This window comes from Balaenoptera physalus (genome assembly GCF_965194825.1).
Source record: "Balaenoptera physalus genome assembly, chromosome: 1".
NCBI classification, from domain to species: domain Eukaryota; kingdom Metazoa; phylum Chordata; class Mammalia; order Artiodactyla; family Balaenopteridae; genus Balaenoptera; species Balaenoptera physalus.
This window is the reverse complement of record NC_138882.1, coordinates 36200892-36221487: the sequence shown is the minus strand read 5'-3', so window position 1 is coordinate 36221487 and position 20596 is coordinate 36200892. Positions and strand designations below refer to the sequence as shown.

Genomic DNA, 20596 nt, shown 5'->3' with positions numbered 1-20596 from the left:
TGTTTCTTCTCATTCCACCCCCTCCTGGCTGTCATCCTGTAGTGCTTTGGAGGATCCAGGCAGCAACCCCAGCAGCAGCAACAGCAGCCAGGACTCCTTGCACAAGGGCGCCAAGCGCAAGGGCATCAAATCATCCATCGGCCGCCTGTTTGGGAAGAAGGAGAAAGGCAGGCTGATCCAGCTGAGCCAGGACGGAGCCACGGGCCATGGTCTCTGTCTCCTAGTAAATGGGTGCGAGTAGAGGGCAGAAGCAGGAGGGTATCCTTGGATCCAGTCTTCTCTGCCTGCCTCCCAGGGACCAGTGGGCAGAAGCCACAGACACAGAGATTCAGCTCCGGAGAAGAAGTTTTCTGTTAGAGCTATTTCACAGCGGGAAGGGCTACCTCATGAGGTGGTAGCTTCTGCCACGAGAAGTGTCAGGCATCAGTATCAGGCTGTTTATTCAGTATGCTGTAGAAGGGGTTCCTGTATTCAGTGTGAGGTTGGACCTCTGAGGTTTCTTCCAATCTGGAGGTTTTCTGAGGTACTATGCTCAGGACCTTCAGGAGAAATTTCTTAGTTCTTTCTCTAAGAGAGTCAGTTCTTAATTCCTAGTACATCTTGCCTCCAGGACTCAAAATATCACAATGCCTAATCATGACTTTGTAGACATTATAGTCAAGTAAGTGCTTGGGCAAGGGTAGCATTATTAACACCTCTATGATGATATAAAGTTCCAGTGTGTGCTTGGTGTGTGGTAGGTACACAATAAATGTTAGCTGTCTTCCTCTCCCTTCCCCTATTCCTTCTTCCCTTTCTTCCTTTCCCTCCCTTCCTCCTTCTCTTTCCCTCATCTATTCAGTTATTTGTTCAATAGACATGTATTGAGTAACTACTGTAAACAAGGCTTAGTATTAAGTATCAGAGCAATAGTGCATTCCTTCAAGGAGCTCAGTTTCTAATGAAAAGGAAAAAATAAAGAGATGATTCTAAAACAATATTAAGATAGCAATATGCTCTGGGTGCTTCTGGAACTCAGAGGTCAGCCATGGAGTGGTGGGAGCGACAGGAGCAGCTTCCTCTGCTGGGCAACACCTGGGCAGAAGCTTGAAGGCTAAGTGGGAATTAGCCAAGCCAAGAAGAGGTGTGTGTGTGTGTGTGTGTGTGTGTGTGTGTGTGAGGGGAGGGGGATGGGGTAGGGGGGGTCTGAGAAAGGCAAAGATTCATGGGTGTGAGAGTTTTGTAAGCAGTTGAGTTTATTCAGAGTGGGGAGGGAAGTGGGTGGGGGGAGCAGAAGAGGTGAGTTTAGACCCTAGGTTGGGGCCAGCTCATAAGGGCCTTGCAAAATATATTGTGGAGCCAGCCACAGATGGGAGGGGGCAGGGCTGAGAAGGTCCGGTCAGCGGAAGAGGCATCTCGTGTTGAAGCCTTATGATTTCCTATGTTCCCCACACCACATTGGCACCTAAACCTAAGACAGCATCCCAGATTGGCTTCTGGATTACCAACACCCTCTGTCCTCTGTGCACTTGTGAGGAGTGACCAGGGCTTAAATGAATTGTAAAATGCTGCCCCTGCCATGAACTCTAGCATCAGTTCAGGAGATCTTTAACAGAAGAGGACAGAGCTATGCATGTTCCCTTTTGCGATTTGTGCAAGTGAGTGGCCCTGAGAAAGAGGCCCAGACACACATCTCTGAACGTGCCTCTTTCCCCACCCTCAACCCAGGTCAGGACAATTCTAAGCCTCGAAGCCCACTCTGGCTCTCTGGGTTTCCTTTTCCCCTTGGTTTGGAGGAGGGACAAGTCCTGGCTAGGATTCTGCTGCCGTTAGGGTGGAACAACTTCCATCCATCTGGCTGAAAAACACCTCCAGGGCTGAGGTTCCCAGGGGAAGGCTCTTTGGGCTTGGGGTGACCCACTCGATGCCGCTGTGGGACTGCCTGGTTGTAGGGATGTCATGTGGAGGCTCCAAGAATAATGGGTTGTCCCATCAGACCCTCGGGTTGTCACATGCTGAGGAGCCTCCTGCTGGTCTGCTCCCCAGTCCTGGTGCAGGCCAAGGGAGGAGAAGCAGAGAGGGCCTAGCTGATATGCCATCTCTTCCCTTCTAGTTCTGCTAACAGACTCTGAGCTCGGTCTGCAGGAGCCCATGGTACCTACCAAGCTGGGAACCCAGGCAGAAAAGGACCGGCGGCTGAAGAAGAAGTAAGAGCCACTGGCCAGGCTCTGCCAGGGTGGGGTCCAACCCCTCACCCACTGTCTTTTCCCTGGACTGCTATGGGACTGAGCTCAGGCAGCCAGAGCCCAGCAAAGCCCTTTCTGGACTGAGTTGGCCTGGTCTAAGTGGGCACAGCAGGGTTTGGGAGGTTGTTCTTAGGATGACCTGAGTGAGAAAGAGACAAGGGTGCTGTGTGAGAGTGACCCAGCACCTGGGGCTCTCTGGCAGAGCAGAGTAGAATGTCTGTGTTTCAGGCCATGTGCAAACAAAGCGAGAGCCCTCACCTCGGGGAATGGAGAGGTGTTGCTGCTTCATGTCTTGGTGTCACACTGCTTCAGGAATAGAGCAGGGGTGGCAGTCCAATGGTGGGGAGAAGGGGTAGTGGGAGTCCAACTCTTGGCACAGCCCATGGTCCCTGGGAGTAAGCATGGTTGAGAAAGAAGGAAGGACTAGTGAGTCTGTTGTTCCTCTTCCTGCAAGACACCAGCTGCTTGAAGATGCCCGCAGAAAAGGAATGCCCTTTGCCCAGTGGGACGGCCCTACTGTGGTCTCCTGGCTAGAGGTAAACCTGGGCAAAGGGAGTCTAAGTCTACTCAGGGGTCTGGTGGGAAGGATGTGTGGATTGGGACAAGGACTCCTTGAGCAAAGGGGTGGTATTCCTAGAGTTTTCCCAGCATGTTTCTCCCTTGCCAAGTGCACAGTGCCATACCTAGCACTTAGCCAGAATCGATGCTATATACTGATGCCTCTCGAGTAGCTAAGTCTGGATAAGGGGAATTAATCTTCACTGAGCCATTAAGTCTTACACAGGTGGTTTCATTCTTCCTATAGGTGCCCCCAGGAGCTAATCACCCATGCAATGTTGGTAAAATCCCTTCACCTTCCCAGGCCTCAGATTTTTCATCTGTAAAATGGGAAAAAGAGGCATTTGATGATGGTCATCTCCACATTTCTAAATTCCTCTGCTTTTCATTTGCTGTTCTGAGACCATGGATGAGGCCTGGCCCTTGCCTCTCAGTATTGCCAAACTTTTGCAGTGGAGCCCAGATCTTGGGAAAGGGGCTGAATTTACCCTCTGTGCCCCATATCTGCAGCTCTGGGTGGGGATGCCTGCTTGGTATGTGGCAGCCTGCCGGGCAAACGTCAAGAGTGGTGCCATCATGTCAGCCCTCTCGGACACAGAGATCCAGCGGGAAATTGGCATCAGCAATGCCCTGCACCGGCTCAAGCTCCGGCTGGCTATCCAGGAGATGGTGTCGCTGACCAGCCCCTCTGCCCCACCCACCTCCAGGACTGTGAGTGGCCTTTCCCTCACCCAGGACATTTTCAGAAGCCCCAAAATAGTGTTTACAAAGTCTCATATTGGTCATTGGGAAGATGGCAGCATTTGAGTCCTGCCCCTTACTTCCCATTCCCACAAAGGGTTCCACCCAGTCTCCAAGAGGAGGTAACACTGTTGCTGGCAGAATCCCAGCAGGCCTAGTTCCCTGCCTCCCACGTACCACCCATGAGCTCCATCTCCCCATACCTACTCTGCCGGTAATTTTAGATCTTTGGGCAGAGTTTCCAAAGACAGGACTTCTGGGTTCTGTGTTTTTGACAGATTGGGGTAGCAGAGGGAGTAGGGCATTTGTAAATTCTGGTCCTCCAACCTCTCCACAAGAATGTAAACCTCTCCATGGACCCCCCAGGGTAAAATCTTTCACTGTAGTCCATCTCTGTGATTGGGGTCAGCCCTTATTCCAGATTCACATCATTTATTCATATTCATTCAGGAAACATTTGTTGGGTACTTCTATGTGCCAGGCACTGTGCGAAGCAGTGCAGATACAGTAATAAAACAGAGTCGCTCAGAGCTAGACAATGTGCAGAATTCTGGGATGGGCCTGTGGGAAGACTCAAGGGAAGGGAGCTATGTCTTGTCCTTAGGGCTCCCAGCCTGATGGGGAGCCTAGGAGCTCACACGCAGGATCAGCTAGGTCTCCTCTCTGCCTACAGTCTTCTGGGAATGTCTGGGTCACCCATGAAGAGATGGAAACTCTGGCAACATCCACTAAAACAGTGAGTCTGGCCCTGGGCCCTGGGCCTAGGGTTAGGGCTGATGACTTGCATGAGGATGAGGGAAAGGTTGTGGGAAGTCAAAGGGGCTTGTAGCTGATCTAATACGAGATTGGTATCCCTGATGTGTGATGGAGTTCTGTTCTCAGGGTGGTGGGTTGGTGGGAAAGAAGTGAGAATGGAAACAGTTTTTGTGTGTGGGGGGTGGTCTATTCCAGGGGGTCACAAGTTCACCCTGGGCTACTGGTATACTCCAGTGAAGAAGAGCAGGGCTTGGGAGCATTTTGCCCTGCTATCGGCATGAAGCCACAGAGTCCTTACCCTTGTGCTTGATCCTTGGTGGAGGAACAGGGAGGGTTGGGAGGACCTGGCACCTTGCCTGACTGTGTTTCTGCCACACACACATTTGATCCCCCCCTCACTGCAAACACAGGCACGTGCACCAGCCTTCTGTGCTCTCTTAACCTTTCCAACAAGCTTTCCCTAGTCACCCATCCAGCTACTGGGGTGTCTGCTCCTCCTTCTTGATGGGACCTTGGGTGGAGGCTGCCAGGTTTCTTGACTTTGCCTGTTTCCCCCTGACATGCTGCACTCATTCCTAGGACAGTGAGGAGGGCAGCTGGGCTCAGGTAAGACCCCCTCCTCTTGTCCAGAACCAACTCTCAGCAGTTTGGGGTAGTGTTCTCCCAGCAGGTTCGCTCCCCTGCAGGACTCTCTGAGCCCCAGTCTTTTAGGTCCCTCTTCACCTGTCCCTGGGCACAGGTTCTCTCCTCCGCTGAAGCCATCCGCCTCCATCCTTCTTCATTCCCCTTTAGCTACTTCTGGTTTTTCACTATGGCAGGTGAGGAGCCTTGGAGGGCTGTGCCCCCAGCATGCCTGCCTCTTCCCCTCAGTTCGACCCTCTTCCCAGGAGTAATGAGACTTAGATTAGTATGAATCCTCTTCCTCTTCCTGTCCCTCTCAGGGGTACCCCTGGTGAGCTGAGCAAAGTGCTTTCATTCATTCACTTGGTGAGCAAGGATTTATTGAGCAGCTGCTAGGTGTTAGGCCTTTCTATGCCCTCTGGATACAGAAGTGAGCAAACTTAGCCCTCATGGGGCTTATATTCTAGGGGAGAAACAGACAGTAAACAAACAAATAAATGGACAATACATCAGATAGATGTAAGTGCCACGAATAAAAATGAAGCATGTAGCACTGTTTATACTTGTTGGGCAACCCCATCAACAGGAGACTGGACAGATCAGTTATAGTATATTCTCACAGTAAAACACTATTTAGCAAAGGGAATGGATGACTCAGACATATAGTGTAAAGTGAAAAGTGTAAGTCCCAAAAGATTTTCTATTAAAACTCAAAAACAAGCAAATTTAATCATATTATTTAGAGAAATATACCTTGGTGACTATAAGAACATTTTTTCAAGCAGGGGCATCATGGACAGAAAACTCAGCATGGTGGTTACCTCTAGAGGGGCAGTAGGGCATAAGATGGGGAAGAAGAACATAAGGATGGATGCAACAGTGTGGATAACATGGATGGTGTCCAAGGATGTTAACTTCGTTTTTATGCTTAGTAATGAACATATGCTACATATGTTTTATATGTATCAATCGCTTTATTTTAAAAGATAACAAAATAAAATTTTCAATTCTAAAAAAATCAAGTTGGGTAAGGAAAGAGAGTGATGGAGGGTTACCATTAAAATTCATTCTAAGGATAGATGGTTAGGGAGGTCCCTGCCCTCAAGGCAGGAGGCAATGACTAAGTGGAGCAGGCCTCTCAGAACCAGACTGGGTGGGAGGTGGGGCGCACGGTGTGTGGTGGGGTGGGGAGGCGGCACACGAAGGACCTAGGGAATCTCTGGAGAGACAACCAAGCCTTAGAGAAGAGCGCTGGCAGGTGCAGTTCACCTTACTTCATTTTTTTATATCTTTAGCCAAACGTAACTCCCTGTGGACCGTGTGAGGCCAGTTTCCCAAGTGAGACTGGCTTTCTTTGTCACTCTGCAGGCCCTCTGTAATGCAGCCTATCCCCTGGGCTCAGCAGGCTTGAGGCTGACTGAAAATCAGGAAGGCAAGTCTGCCTTACAGCACCACAAATGCATTTCAGAGTCGATGGGAAGGATTTCCTATGATTTGCTGCCTAGGTAGTTGCTTCTGTTCATTAGTGTAGATAACTGATAAGTGACTGGGAATATATCATTTCAGGATCTTAAAAAGCTCCATTTAAAATCCCCACCTCCCGCCTCTACCAGCCCCTCAGTGAAAGTAAGCTGAAATTTTACTGAACTGCTAGCTGCAACCTGCTGGCACTGCCTTTGCCCCCAGCCTCCTCCATCTTGTTCTCCAGACCCTGGCCTATGGGGACATGAACCACGAGTGGATTGGGAACCAGTGGCTGCCCAGCCTGGGGCTCCCCCAGTACCGCAGCTACTTCATGGAGTGCCTTGTGGACGCTCGCATGCTGGATCACCTCACCAAGAAGGACCTGCGGGTCCATCTGAAGATGGTGGACAGCTTCCACCGGTGAGCCAGGCTGGAATCCAGGGCCACCTCCCTACACAGGTCTCCCCCAACTCTGGGGGTCTGTCTCCAAGAATAGAGGTGCTTCCATCTCTTTCTTTGCCTGTTCTGGGTGGTAACAGGTCTCCCTTTGGGGAAAGCCAAATCTTTGTCTCCCCTGCAGTTTGAGGGTTTAGTCCTCTCACCTCCAACCCTTAAGACACAGTCATTTCTCTTTAGCTTCATTTGGAAAATTTTCCCCCTAGATATAAATTTTATTTCTTGTCATTGAGCTTGCTGAATTCTCTACATTTACCCTGAGAAGACTCACACTGAACCCAGCATCTATTTTAGGTGTCTAATTCCTCACAAGATGAGAGGAAAGTTCTTTCTGGATGCTTGCTCTGCCAACATCCCAGATCTGAGCCTCTCAGTTTTAAACACACATCCTTTTGTACAGGAAGTCATCCAGTGTTCTCCTCCTCTTTGTTGAAAAGATCTTCTGTGCAAAAGTATCTGCAGTGGAGGTCACAAACTGGTAGCCTGAGGGCAGAATTTGGCTCACACATGTAATTTGTTTGGCCTACATTGTATTTTTAAAATTATGACCGTAGCTGCCAATATTTAAACACTAGGAAATGTTAAACAAAATTCTGGATGTCTGGCTTCTCTTGAAAAAGAGAAAGCTCTATGGGCACATCCCAGCATGGAAACAACCAGCTGGAGCTAGGGAGGCAGCCCTCCTAAGACATAGGTTTTCGGTAATGGTTCCAGGAGTTGATGGTTTTTAGGAAGTCCTTTTTAACATCCAACTTCAAATCACCCAGGCTGCTATTTGAGCCAGGTCTTTTATCTTGAGTAGTTAATGTGACAAAGGGTGGAGCTAGGAGTGTGTGGCTTTTCAAGGTTCTTTTAGGGCTCTGCAGGTGTCCCTTGGTCTCTCCAACTCATAAACAACAGAACGTTATATTTGGAAGGGATCTAGTTAGCCTCCATATTTTATGGGTGAGGAAACTGAGGCATGGGAAGGAGCAGCGGCCCGAGGTCACTCAGGGATGCTAGCAAAATGCAAGTCTCCTGACTGAAATCCAGTTCTCTTGCCACCACATTGCAGAGCCGCCTATGCTGGAACCCCCAGCTGTGTCTGTCCTGAGCACCACCCCTCCCTCACCACCGGGGCTGAAAGGGAATCTTTTGTTTCTGTCAATCTGGGAGGCTGCCAGGCCTAGCTGCACCTGTTCCCTCCTCAGTGATTGATAGGGCTGGGGAGAGAAGGGCCATTCCCCACCAAGTTGAGATGTGCCTCGGCTGCTAGAGGATCAGGCAGCCCAACCCTATACAGCATTATGGAAGTCCTCCCCCGACCCTTTGCCCATGAGAGACTCTCAGCCTATACACATGGTTCCAGATTTAGCTCTAAATCTTGGGTATTTCACAGTTTCTAAAACATTTCCACATTCCTTACCTCAATTAGGTATATAACTGCTTTTTTTCCACTTAATATTTCATAAGCATGTTCTTATATCTTTAAAAATTCTTTTAAATCATACTTCTTTAACGATGAGAAAGAGTTATTTAAAAACTCTCCTTTCACAGATGGGGAAAACAAGTCCAATAGAGATTGAGTGTCACCAGGTCACTCAGCCAAGTGGTTATAGAATGGGGCCAGCATCCTTCTTTCTTGACACCCAACTCAGAGCTCTTTTCCTTAGACCATAGTGTTCTATTGAGCAGGTTTCCATGAGAATCTCCTATTTTGATAGGAGAAAAAGCACACACAATAATTAGTAATGTCCTCCCAAAAGTGGTACCGTTACTGAATGCCTCTGATGTTCAAGAGCTGGTCTAAGCCCTTTCATACAGGGTCACCTTTAATGCTCACAGTAACTCTGCAGGAGAGGTATGACCCCCATCTCACATATGCTGAGTGCCACTCAACTGGGGAGTGGCACAGCTGGCATTCAGATCCAGGTTGATCTGACTTTAAGGCCTTTATATTTTTGCTAAGCTGTGCAACAGCTTTGAAAGTCATAGGAACTGAACTGAAAATTATAGTAAGTGAGATTGAAATTAGAGGCATTTCCATTTAGGAGGTATGTGTGCATCTGCCCCCTCCAGGGGACCAAGGCTTAAACCAGTGGCCTTGAGCCAGATCCCTTAGAAGTGGTGTCTCTGAGCTATAAGGGTTTGTTCTAGGCAGATGGGCTACCTGGGTAGAACTGAGGGGAGAGAAGTAGGGAGCAATCAAGCATAATTTAATCTCACAAAGCAATGGCCTCAATGATAGAGTCAAAAGTATTTGGAATTGGGAGAGACCTTCTATTCTATTCCTCCACTTTGTAGATGACAAAACCCAGAGAGGCTGAATGACAGAGTAGTGTTCAAGTTTAAAGAAGAACACTACAGGGAAAGCTGCCCAAGATGGAATGAGCTGCATCAAGAGGTAGTGAGTTCCCTGTCACCAGAGGTGTTTAGGCACAGGTGTTCATAATACTCAAAAGGATGTTACAGAGGTGACTCCTGCATTAGGTGGGGGGGAGCTTGGACTGATAGTGTGTGGGGTCCCTTCTAACCTACAGATTCTTTGGTTCGTGGCCTGGCTTAGTAATTATTTATTGAGTGCTTACTATGCACCTGGTACAGTTTAAAGTACTTTTAGTACTTTATGTGAATTATTTCACATCATTCATTTAGCATTTATGGTGTTTACATTTGTGGAATGTGTCAGGCACCATCCTAGGGGTTTGAGATACATCAGTGAACAAAACAAACCTCCTTGCCCTCGTGGAGCTTACATTGTAACTGGGAGAGACAAACAAGGAATTATAAATATATAGAATGTTAATAGATAAAAGGTGGTAGAAAAAAAAATTAGACCAGCGTAAGGGGGATTGGTGGTGCTGGTGATGTTGCAGTTTTAAATCAGGTGGACAAGGTAACTACTGAATTTAAAATATAACATTTGAGCAAAAACTTAAAGGAGACAAGGGGGTAAGCCACGTAGCAGACTGGGGGGCAGGGAGGGGGTGTGTTCCAGGCAGAAGGAGCAGCCACTGCAAAGGCCCCAAGGCACATAGGCCAAGCATTCCTGCCATGTTTGAGGAACAGCAGGGCTATCAGTATAGGGGCAGATCAAGTATCACATTGTAGGCCATTGTAATGACTCTGAGTGAAATGGGGACACGAAAGAATATCTGTAGGGTTCTTTGTCATTCCAGTGCCTGGAGAGGGAGGGACATGTTGCTATCATTCAAAGAACTTTCCTTTGTCATTCAGGCCCACACCCTGGCTGAGGGGGAGGACTTGGGGTAGGCAGAGAGAGAGAAGTGGCCTTGGGATGGATTATGTCTAAGCCCTGGAGGAAGGAGGAGAAGGAGCAGGCTGGGATGCTCTCTGTGCTGGAGGATATAGGTTTTGATGGGCTGTGGTTGGTGCTGGATATGGGGCAGATGTGGTAGAAACGTGGCCCCACTGAGGCTCTGGCTCAGGGGGGCTGTGTCCCTGCAGAACCAGTCTTCAGTATGGCATCATGTGTCTGAAGAGGCTGAATTATGACCGGAAGGAGCTGGAGAAGAGGCGGGAAGAAAGCCAGCATGAGATCAAGGGTAAGCTTGTCAGGCTCAATGGAGCCTCCTCTGAAAGTTGTGGTGGGAGTGGCCTTGGGGGAGCAGGGACCTGCCTCACTGATCCCTGCCTTGGGCTGAGTGAAGGGAGGAGAGGCATTCTGTGCCACAGGGAAGCTCCAAATCTAAGAGGGAAGACACAGCCCTTAGGGAGCAGGGAGCTCCCAGTCTGATGAGGGAGACACAATCCATGCCCAAAGGATGCTGCCATCTGGTGGAGGAAAAATAGCCCCTGCCCAATCAGCTGCAACATCCCCCTCCCCAACACATTAGACAATGGCCACCAGCTAGACAAATGCAATGATCCCCTTGGGATAATGCTATAGACTGGTGTGAGAAAGTGCTCATGGAACTTGGTGATCTGGGTGGGGCTGGACAGGAAAGAAAGGCAAGTCTTAGAAGAGAACTTGAAGGTAGAAAGAATAAGAAGAGGGCCATTCCTGCCTGGGGGCAGGGGATGACTGGTACAGGGGCTCTGGGGAGAAAGCCTATTAGCCTGACCCTGAGTCTTGCAGTGGCAAGAATGGAGTGGTATGGGGCTGGTTCTCCAAGAGCCCAGGTGCCAGGGAGGACAGAAAGAAGATGTGGAAAGTTGAGGTGGGTAGGGGTGGGTAGGAGCCAAGAGAACAGGGTGGACTGGGGCTCTGGGTCTAGGGACCTCTATTTCTGTCCCTGGAGGGGCCTTGGCCAAACCTGTCTCTTTCTACTCCTTTTCTTCCCCTGCCCTCCAGATGTGCTGGTCTGGACCAACGACCAGGTGGTTCATTGGGTCCAGTCTATTGGGCTCCGGGACTATGCAGGAAACTTGCACGAGAGTGGTGTGCATGGTGCTCTGCTGGCCCTGGACGAGAACTTCGACCACAGTGCGTTGGCCCTGGTCCTCCAGATACCCACGCAGAACACCCAGGTAGGCTGTAAGTCTCAATCAGTCTGATCTTGGTCATCAGTCTCAATCTTGCCTCTCTCTCCCTCTGATATGCGCAAGTTTATGGATTGGTGGGAGGGCTTTTTGGAGGCCTGTTCTAGAGGGGATCACAAATGTCCTCAAACCTCCAAGTGGTCCCTATGCATAACCAAGTCCCCAGGAAACAAGTGCCCTTCACATACAGAGCACATTCAGCACAGGCCTGGAATACTGTGTTAATCCCCACACTGCAGTGGGCACCCCCATCTCCTCCCAGCCCCATCTTTACAGCTGACACTTTTCCTCTACTTGCTTCTCTGACCTGACTATTCATAGAAGAAAACTAGCCCTGGGGCCCACAAGGACCAGAGAACCCATATCCCCTTTGTTCCCCACCCCCGGGGATCTGTTCCTGGGTCCCTAGGTTTTAGAAAGCTAAATATACCAAATAACACAGCCCAGAGCTCTCCATGTCAGGGCTTTGTCTCCCTGTCAACAGCTCAAAAGATTAGACATCTCCTTCCATTACATTTGATAATTATTATGGAGCTGTCATCTAAGAATATATATAAATTCTCTTGAACCTATTTATATGTTTGGCTTTTTTAACTTCCTGTGGGTAATGGACTCTAGAATTACTACCTGTTGTGTAAAGTACTTCCTAATTTTATTTGTCCTAAATGTACCCACAGTGGGCTCCCCTGGGGAAGAGAATTGCCTCATCCTAATTGTCTACGATTTAGTATGGGTATTTGTATTTGACTATTTCTCACCTTCTGTGATTTCATAAACTCTGATTGTGTTGCCTCTGGGTCCAAGCCTTTGTCTCTCCAGACAGAGTGGTCTTAATTCTTTTAGCCTTTCCTCATATAGACTTGTCTCCATGCCCTGATCATTTTAGCTGCCCTTGTCTGGACTGTTTGCAGCTGTCAGATCTCTTGAAATTCAGCCACCAGAGCTGCACAAGCTATTCTGGGAGCAGACGAGTTTTCACTTGTGTGAGGATAGGGCTGAGTTGTCTTATAATTTTGGGTGGAGTGTTGGCCTTTTAGGGGTGATGGCAGCACACAGGGCCAGGGCGTCCTACAGTCTCTTTGCAATGACCCATCCCAACCAGCCAGAATGGATAGCACAGATTCCCCTCATTCTCTAGGAAGAGCTGAGATTTCCCCCTAGCTGCAATTTTTCTTTTTTTAATCAAGGAGTCATTTCTAATTGTAGTTATTTATTTATTTATGGCTGCGTGGCACGCGGGCTCAGTAATTGTGGCTCGTGGGCTCTAGAGTGCAGGCTCAGTAGTTGTGGCACACGGGCTCAGTTGCTCCACGGCATGTGGGATCTTCCCGGACCAGAGACTGAACCCATGTCCCCTGCGTTGGCAGGCAGATTCTTAACCACTGCGCCACCAGGGAAATCCCAATGCAATTTTTCTATGCTTGTCAATCTCCAACCCCAGCAGCTGCTTTCTTGCCCACTCATACAACTTTGTGAAATGTTTCTGAAGTTTGTAAATGTCATAGTCACCTTTCACTACCCAGAGGAACAGTGTCATCTGGATACTTGAAAATTAACTATGCTTCTCCTTTCTGATCACTTAAAAAATATTATGTTCCCAATACCAACAAAGACTGTCCCCACAGAATTCTATGGTTAATATTATCTACCCAGAAATGGGCTTGTTTTTCTCTCATTTCCTATTTCCTATCTCTAAATACATTTGTGGACAGCAGTACATCTGTAAACAGTAGCAGGGCTACTGTCTGTTGCTCTCTAACCAATCTTATTTTTCTGACCCATTCATTTAGCTTAGCTATTAGGGGAAGTAGGATCTGACCCAATATGGAATCCTTCACAAAATGGTTCAGAAGGGCTTCCCTGGTGGCGCAGTGGTTGAGAATCTGCCTGCCAATGCAGGGGACGCGGATTCGAGCCCTGGTCTGGAAAGATCCCACATGCTGCGGAGCAACTGGGCCCGTGAGCCACAGTTACTGAGCCTGCGCGTCTGGAGCCTGTGCTCTGAAACAAGAGAGGCCGTGATAGTGAGAGGCCCACGCACCGCGATGAAGAGTGGCCCCCGCTTGCCACAACTAGAGAAAGCCCTCGCACAGAAACGAAGACCCAACACAGCCATAAATAAATAAATTAATTAATTTTAAAAAAATGGTTCAGAATATCTGGTGGTAGTTTTGAAAATTTTCTTGTTTCTGGGATTTCTCAAATCTCCTAGTGAGAAATAGCTGGGAGGCCTAGAGAAGGCCTTTATGCCCCACTCAGCCCAAGGGCCACCAATATCCATGACTGAGCAGTTTTCCTAAGTTAAATTTTTGATGTGGAACTTTATAAAATACATTTATATAATCTAAATAAGTTAAATCTTCATTATCCATGGTCTACATGCTTATTTACCCCTCCAGAAAGATAGTATGGCATGATATTCCCCTATAGAGACAAACTGTGGGGGTTTTTTCCCCAGTAGGTGAAGTCTGTCCATCCACGTGTTCTATGATCCTACTTTTTAAAAAATTATAGTTTTCTAATTTGCTCCATATGAAAAAAATCGTAAGGTTAACATTTTGACTTCTCAGAGGACACCAAGGTTAGCTCAAAGGAGTGGCATCAAGGGCTAATGGGTTAAATGCACTGAAAACCCCATCTCTGCCCTTGGACCCCCTAGGAAACAGGTGAAAGATGGCATTAGAGGTCATTAACCATAGCGCCTCCCTTCTCTCCCTCTTTCACCCTGTGGACTCCAGGCACGCCAGGTGATGGAGAGAGAGTTCAACAACCTGTTGGCCTTGGGCACAGACCGGAAGCTGGATGATGTGAGTACCTGGCTGTGAACTGGGGGCCTTGAGGATCTGGTCACTGTTGGTTTGTTGGAGTTCATGAGTTCTGCTTTCCTTGGGCTAATGATTGGTGGGGTGGCCTAAGGGAGGAGAGCCATAGAGGATGGGGATGATATCAGGGGGTTGGGGAGGCAGGGACAGGCCTAGCAATAGGCCTGGAGAAGTCTCTATGACACTCCTTCTGGGTACCTCTAGCCTCTTCCAACTCTGTGCCCCAAATCTCCTAACCACACAGGATCAGAGGTTTCCCCCAAAGGTCATCTCTTTGGGATCATACCTTTTTCTTTATCTCTTAGACACCCTCTCTTCAGTGCTGTGAGCACAGCATATCTGCAGCCTAAGTTTCCCACCCATCCAATAGTGTGGTTGTTTGGAGGTAGACATTATTCTGAGGTCATTAAATGACAGGTTTGCTCACATGTTCCTCAGTGCAGTTTGACACAGCTAAACACATGGCTCAGGCTTCTATCATCCCAGCTTCCTTTCTAGATTTACTCTTACGCCCCAGGTCACTGAAGAAACAGTCCCTTCCAACTGGGTTTCATCAGGCCTTCTCCTTGAGTTTAGGTTGAACTATGTCTTGGAAGACTCCAAAGTTCTGGCCATAATGCCAGAACTGTTAGAGATGCCTCCTAAAACATACGTGTTTCCTGAGGGCACAGCCCCCTCCCCAGCCCCTGCCTCCTCTCCCCTCCCTCCTCCCTACTCACTTTCCTACCATTAACCTTGCCTGCCTTCGCTGTCAGGTTTGCCTTAGCTGCCTTGGTTCCAACCAAGTTAAAAAAGAGCCCAGACTGTTTATTTTTAGCTTCTCCATCTTCAGTCAGATCTGTTTCTGATCCCCATTTTCTCTGCAGCACCCCTACCCCTACCAATGCCTCTGTTTAGACTTCTGGGCCTCCTTGTGGGACACCATTAGTGTTATCTACTTATCAATTAGTCTCTTCTTAGTTGGGTTTAACAGGGCTAAAACCCACCTTTGTGGAATGACTACTGCACCTCGGTAGGTAGGACACACTCAGAAACATACAGAATTTGTGGAGGGGTGTTTTCTTCACAGAGGTACCTTGAAATTTGGATTGTGTTATTTACACACACACACACACACACACACACACACACACATATATTACATACATATTACATATGTATATGTGTGTGTGTGTATTCCAGTCAAGGAGAGAAACTGCCAAACCCCACCAGATGTCTCCACTCTGAGATCTGAATCTTCCCAATGCCCCTGCAAGGTGGACCCTCCTACTTATTCCCCACACACTAGGTTTTAAGCTTTCTTTGATACAGCTTTCCTATATATCTTTGAATGGTGCTTTCTAATTTAGAAAACTCTTTACTCCTTCAATCCTTACAAAAATATTCTTTGAATGCCTACTCTGGGCCAGGCATTGGGCAAGGCATGGTGGTGCAGTGAGGACAGACATCTTATTTTATGCTAACAATCATCATGTGAGACAGGTTATCATGCCATCTTACAGATGAGGAATTGAAGCTCAAAGAGGTAACTTACTTGCTGTCACAGATAACTTACCTGCAGTCACAGGCTGACATGTGGCAGAGCCAGACTGGAGCAAAAGTATATCTGATTCCTGTGTTCTTTTTCCTACCTCCTGCTGCCTCCTAAAAGTGGAGATAGCTGGCCTATCAGGCTTCAGGCACTGGGGTGGAGTTACTGAGTAGGTGATATCATCTTGGCAATGCAGTGGGCTTTCTGGGATGCAGCTAGGTGTGGGGCTGGAGAGAACTGATTCTTTAAAAGGAAGCTTAAGTAGAAGGCCAGGTCCTAGGAATAAGGTGAGATTTGGGGGTGGGGGGAGTGGCAGGTGGGAGGCTGGAGATCCAAGAGACTGCCTCCTGTCCAGCCGTCCAGCACATCATCAGCAACCTTGAGCTGTCTCTTGCAACGGTTTCCTTTGACAATTCTGGTTCTCAGTTTCCCCTCTCAAGCTTCAAGGCCCTGGAGGGCTATATCCAGTTCTCCCATGCATGGATGTCAGGACTCAAGGGAAATGAGGAGATGAGGAACACAAAGAACATCTGACTATTAGGGGACAGGGGAGAAAAACAGAAACAAGTTCTTAGGGTTGGCTGAAGATAGAAATGGAGAGAGAGAGAGCGTGCAGAAGAGAAGGGTCTCTAGATTAGGTTAAAGATAGGATCATGGCGAAGACAGAAATGATGAGGAAAGTTACTGATAAACTCAGGGATGGGATGCCTGCATAGGGAGCCAGCTGCCATTTAGCAAATATTTATTGAGTGCCTACTGTGTTCCCAGGCACTACTCAGGTCTGCGGATATATTGGTTGGAACAAAAAGGATCAAAATCTCTGTCCCATGAAGCATAGAATTTGAAAGGGGTAGGGTGGGGGGAGGAAGAGAGGGAGAGAAAGGAATTGATGAAATAATCTCATAAGTACATTTAAAAATGCTATGATGAATGCTATGACAGACATACGTGGTGCTAAGAACTGATGGGGGCATTTGGCCTACTCAGGGCACAAACAACAAACCCTAATGGGGTTGGGAGAGGTTGTTTAGGTGAGAACTGGTGGGTTAGTGTCTCTTACTCCTGCTGCTAGCACTCTACCTGCACCAGTTCCAAGAACACAAGCGTTGAGGGGGATTAGGCATGGCTGCCAAGCAGGATGGTTGTAAGCTGTGAAGGGTGGGGTGGGAGGCTTGTGCAGAGGGACATCCTGTAGAGTTATGGCTCTGGGTGCCCTCTGGCAGAGATAGTTATTTTGGAGACTTGGCTGGCATGGGTGAGAGGGCAGATAGCAGGAGCCTTTGGAGGAACCTGCCTCTGATTGGCCATCTGCCTGACCCATCACTGTCAATGGGTCAGTGTTCTCCCCTGATCCCCTCAGGGATAGGCAGCCTGAGAAATATGTAGGGCAGATGATGTTATTCCTATTTTACATTTACAGATAAGGAAACTGAAGCTCAGAGAGGTTACTTGCTCAGGGTCACACAGCTAGTATTGATAAAATGGAAGCCAGGTCTCCTAACTCCTGACCCAGCGCTGCTTCAGCACACCGGTGCTGCAGCCATAAGGAGGCCCCAGAAAGGCAGGGAGGAGTGAACGGAGGCTGGCTGGTGACTACTTCCCATGGATGAGGCTGAGAGGAGGAATACTTTAAAGGTCAATGGGCATCCCAAGCCCAGTTTGAGATGATTGATTGGGGTGGGCAGAGAAACCGAGTTCAACTGCAGGATGCCACATCCGAACAGGGGGACCCCACCCCGCCTAGAGACAGGGAACTTCAGAGTGGCAAGGGCTCCCCGCAGTCATCCACTTTGCCCCATTCACTTTACACTAGGAAAAGCTGAGGGCCTGAAAGCGGACGTGACCTTGCTCCCTTCTTTCCGAAGGGAAAGGTACCCCTAGAGCCAGCCATTGACTATCCTACCCCAGGCAGGGAGTGAGGATGGCAGTTCCAACGTAGCCCTGGTCCTCTGCGTGTCCCCACGGTGCAGGGGGAGGACAAGGTGTTCCGCCGCGCGCCCTCCTGGAGGAAACGCTTCCGGCCACGGGACCACCACGGCAGCGCCATGCTCAGCGCCTCTCGCGAAACGCTCCCGGTAGGCTTCCGCGTGTCCACGCTGGGGCCACTGAAGCCTCCACCGGCCCCGCCAAAGAAGATCATGCCTGAAGGTGAGTGGCAGGCTAGCTGGGCATGGCCGCGGCCCAGCAGGACCTAGGTGCCCGGGCGGCGGAGTGGGGCGGGCGCTGGCGCTCAGGCGAGGCCGAGGCGGGCGCGCAGCTCCCGCGCCGGCGCTGCACTAACTAATGGCCGCCGCGGGCAGGCGCGGCCGGGAAGGCCCTACGGGCGAGCTGTGCGCGCACTAACCCGCCGCTCTGTGTTCTCCCGCGGCTGCCGACTCCTCCCAGCCGGGACGGCGGGGGCGCAGAGATTGGAGACCTCCACGGTTCGGACCTACTCCTGCTGACCCCGCCTCCCGGCCCGGGTCTGACGGGGCTGTGCCCGTGGCTCGGGGTAAGTGGGCCAGGCCCTGGTCACGGGCGCTCTTCGGCCCGCCCTCCGCCCGCACAAGGCCTCCCCGCGCCTGTCCCTGGCCTCCGGCCGGCCGTGCCACTCCAGCCCTGCTCGCGCCCACTGCCCGGCTTGCCCTTCCTGCTTTCTCTGGCCTTGGGCGCTTGGAGCTTGCAAGCACGCCGCAGATACCTTGCAACCCATCTCTCAGGGACTCACTGCCAACTCACCGCGCAATGCCTGTCTCTTTCTCTCTCTTTTAGCTCACTCTCACTATCTCTACGGACACATGCTCTCCGCCTTCCGGGACTAGCTACAGCCCCCAAGGCCAGCTTTCTCCTGCTTGGTTTCACAGGCTCGGAGAGCCCTTAACCCTCCTGCTCGGTCCCCTTACTCCACGGCTCCTAGTCTCATATCTCAGAATATACTGCCTACCCCCTAGCCATCCCACTACCCCAAGTCCAACGTGTGTCCCTTGTAAGGCTCTCTGGAATGTGGCTGGGTTCCCTGGTGTTGTGGAGGCAACCAGGTTGTGGGTCTGCGGGAGGGAGAGGAAGGCAGCCCAAGATGGATGGACTCCACCTTCTCTCTTCTGCATCTAGCTGGTCTGGACTGCAAACTCCACCAGAGACCAGGACACGCGTCAAGGGCTGGGGATGGCCCTTCCACGAAAATGGCACTTCAGACTGCCTTGCTTGGGTTATTTGGCTTTCTGGTTTCTGTCCACCTCTTGGTTGTACTAGATGGTCTACATCTGCTTTTGGCACCCTCGCCATTATCCCTCCCCCAACTCATCTGCACAGCTGCAGCTCCTGCCTCATCTCCAGGACCTCCTTGGGGGCTGGGAAGGGCTGTAGAAGGCCCCATTCTTCCTCAGGATGATGAACCTGGGAAGAGGGAAGGCTAAGGTGGAGATTCTAGGCCCTGGTTTAAGTTGAATCCCAAACACCAAGCATAAGGATGGGGAAACTCAGCCCTCCTGCCCAGTGAGAGGTGCAGGCAGGTCAGCTAGAGGGAGAGCCAATGGCCTGTGGTAGCCTTAAGCCCAAATGGCAGCGGGAATGCCTCCTGCCCCAACTGTAGGGTAGAGCTGCTGCTGGGCTGGGGGGAGGGGGAATTGTGTGGATCTTGGCTCTGGATCAAGCTAACCTTGCACTGCCAGCTATGCTCCCAATATTCCTTCCCTTTCTGTCCCCCTTTGCCCCACTTCTTTGATAATCCCAGCCCCATAAGAATATACCTAATGGGTGGATTGAGTATATACATTGACCTTAAAGTCTGGTTTGGGAAAAAGGTAATCTGAGGCTTCCTTTCTCTGATCTCCTAGGAAGAAAATAAAGCTTCCCCTCTAGTGAATCATGTTCAGCCCCTTGTTCAGGGCTGTTTTGGTGTGCAGGGACTGCTTCGTCCAGAAATTCCTGAGACCTGCCCAGTTTCAGTTGCTTTCCCCAGTAGCACGGCAGCATCCAGGGCCGAGGGATACAGGTCCCACTTTGGTAGGAATGTTATTTCCAAGAAATCCCTCTTCTTAACCCATATACTCATCCTGCCAAGGTGCCTGGAAGTGTTTGGGACCCAAGTTCAGGGTGAGCTGATGGAACCTAAGGTTTCATCCAAGTGAAAGGAGAGGAAAAGTGCCTGAAGCATATTTCCTGGAGAGGAGCCAGTGAAGTGCCACCCTGCAGGTGGCTGAGCAGCTGGTTTGCAAGCTGATGACTTGGATTCTGAGTGGTGGCTAGGCTAGCAGATGGGATGACGGGGCAGAGCACCCTGTCCAGAAGGAGTGCTGGAGCCTGGGGCAGTACCAGGCTTACAGGTTTCTGCTGCTTTTCAGTAGAGGAGAGGCCCACCAGTGGTGGGGCTGGGTGGGCTCCCATGGATATGGGCAAGGCATCCAACTTCCCTTGCTCTCCCTCATTGTTCCCTGCCCTTCCTGTCTGTCAGGCCACTGGGAATGGAGCTGGAGGAGTTCTTGAGCAGAAAATAAGTTGGATGGAGAGAAAGAGCTCCTATCCCTGGTTAATGGATGTTAAGATTATGGAGAAACCCAAGATTCCTAAGATTGGTGAAGCTGGAGACCACAAGGCCATCTGACTCCTTCAGGGAACTCTGATAGGCTAGCATAGTGGGAAATTCAGCCCTAGCCTCTCCTCTACAACTCAACCCTATCTTAATTAGTCATGTCATAAGGCAGCAGCTGGCAGGACCCAGGTCTGTTCGGGGCATCTTGGGATTATTGCAGGGAGGTGATGCATACAGTGATGGAAGGCTCTTGTCTTGGTGTATCCCTTGCCTCACAGTCAATGTACTTTTTATCTGGGGAATCACTTGTGACCCATACCCCCTCACCAGCCTCCTGTATCTTGTCAGGTCCCTTCTCAGTACCGTACTGCTGGCACAGTGCATCAGGAATGGGTGTATGGGTGTGTATGAGTGTGAGTGTGTGTGTGTA

General features: G+C 49.8%; 1 protein-coding gene across 14 annotated transcripts in view; it reads left to right on the top strand.

The window, feature by feature from the left end:
- The window catches only part of PPFIA4 (PTPRF interacting protein alpha 4), a 48274-nt gene extending 29563 nt beyond the window's left edge, over window positions 1-18711 (top strand). For 2 of the 14 annotated variants that reach the window (XM_082434467.1, XM_082434465.1), the window contains exons 20-30: window positions 43-209; window positions 2093-2186; window positions 2680-2761; window positions 3294-3494; window positions 4198-4260; window positions 6610-6785; window positions 10269-10366; window positions 11116-11291; window positions 14042-14110; window positions 17627-17804; window positions 18408-18711. In XM_082434467.1, coding sequence (XP_082290593.1) covers window positions 43-209; window positions 2093-2186; window positions 2680-2761; window positions 3294-3494; window positions 4198-4260; window positions 6610-6785; window positions 10269-10366; window positions 11116-11291; window positions 14042-14110; window positions 17627-17804; window positions 18408-18457 — 1354 coding nt within the window. In that variant the 3' untranslated portion in view covers window positions 18458-18711. The other 12 variants (XM_082434461.1, XM_082434466.1, XM_082434464.1 and 9 more) reach the window with 12 other exon arrangements.
- Window positions 18712-20596: the final 1885 nt, after the last annotated feature.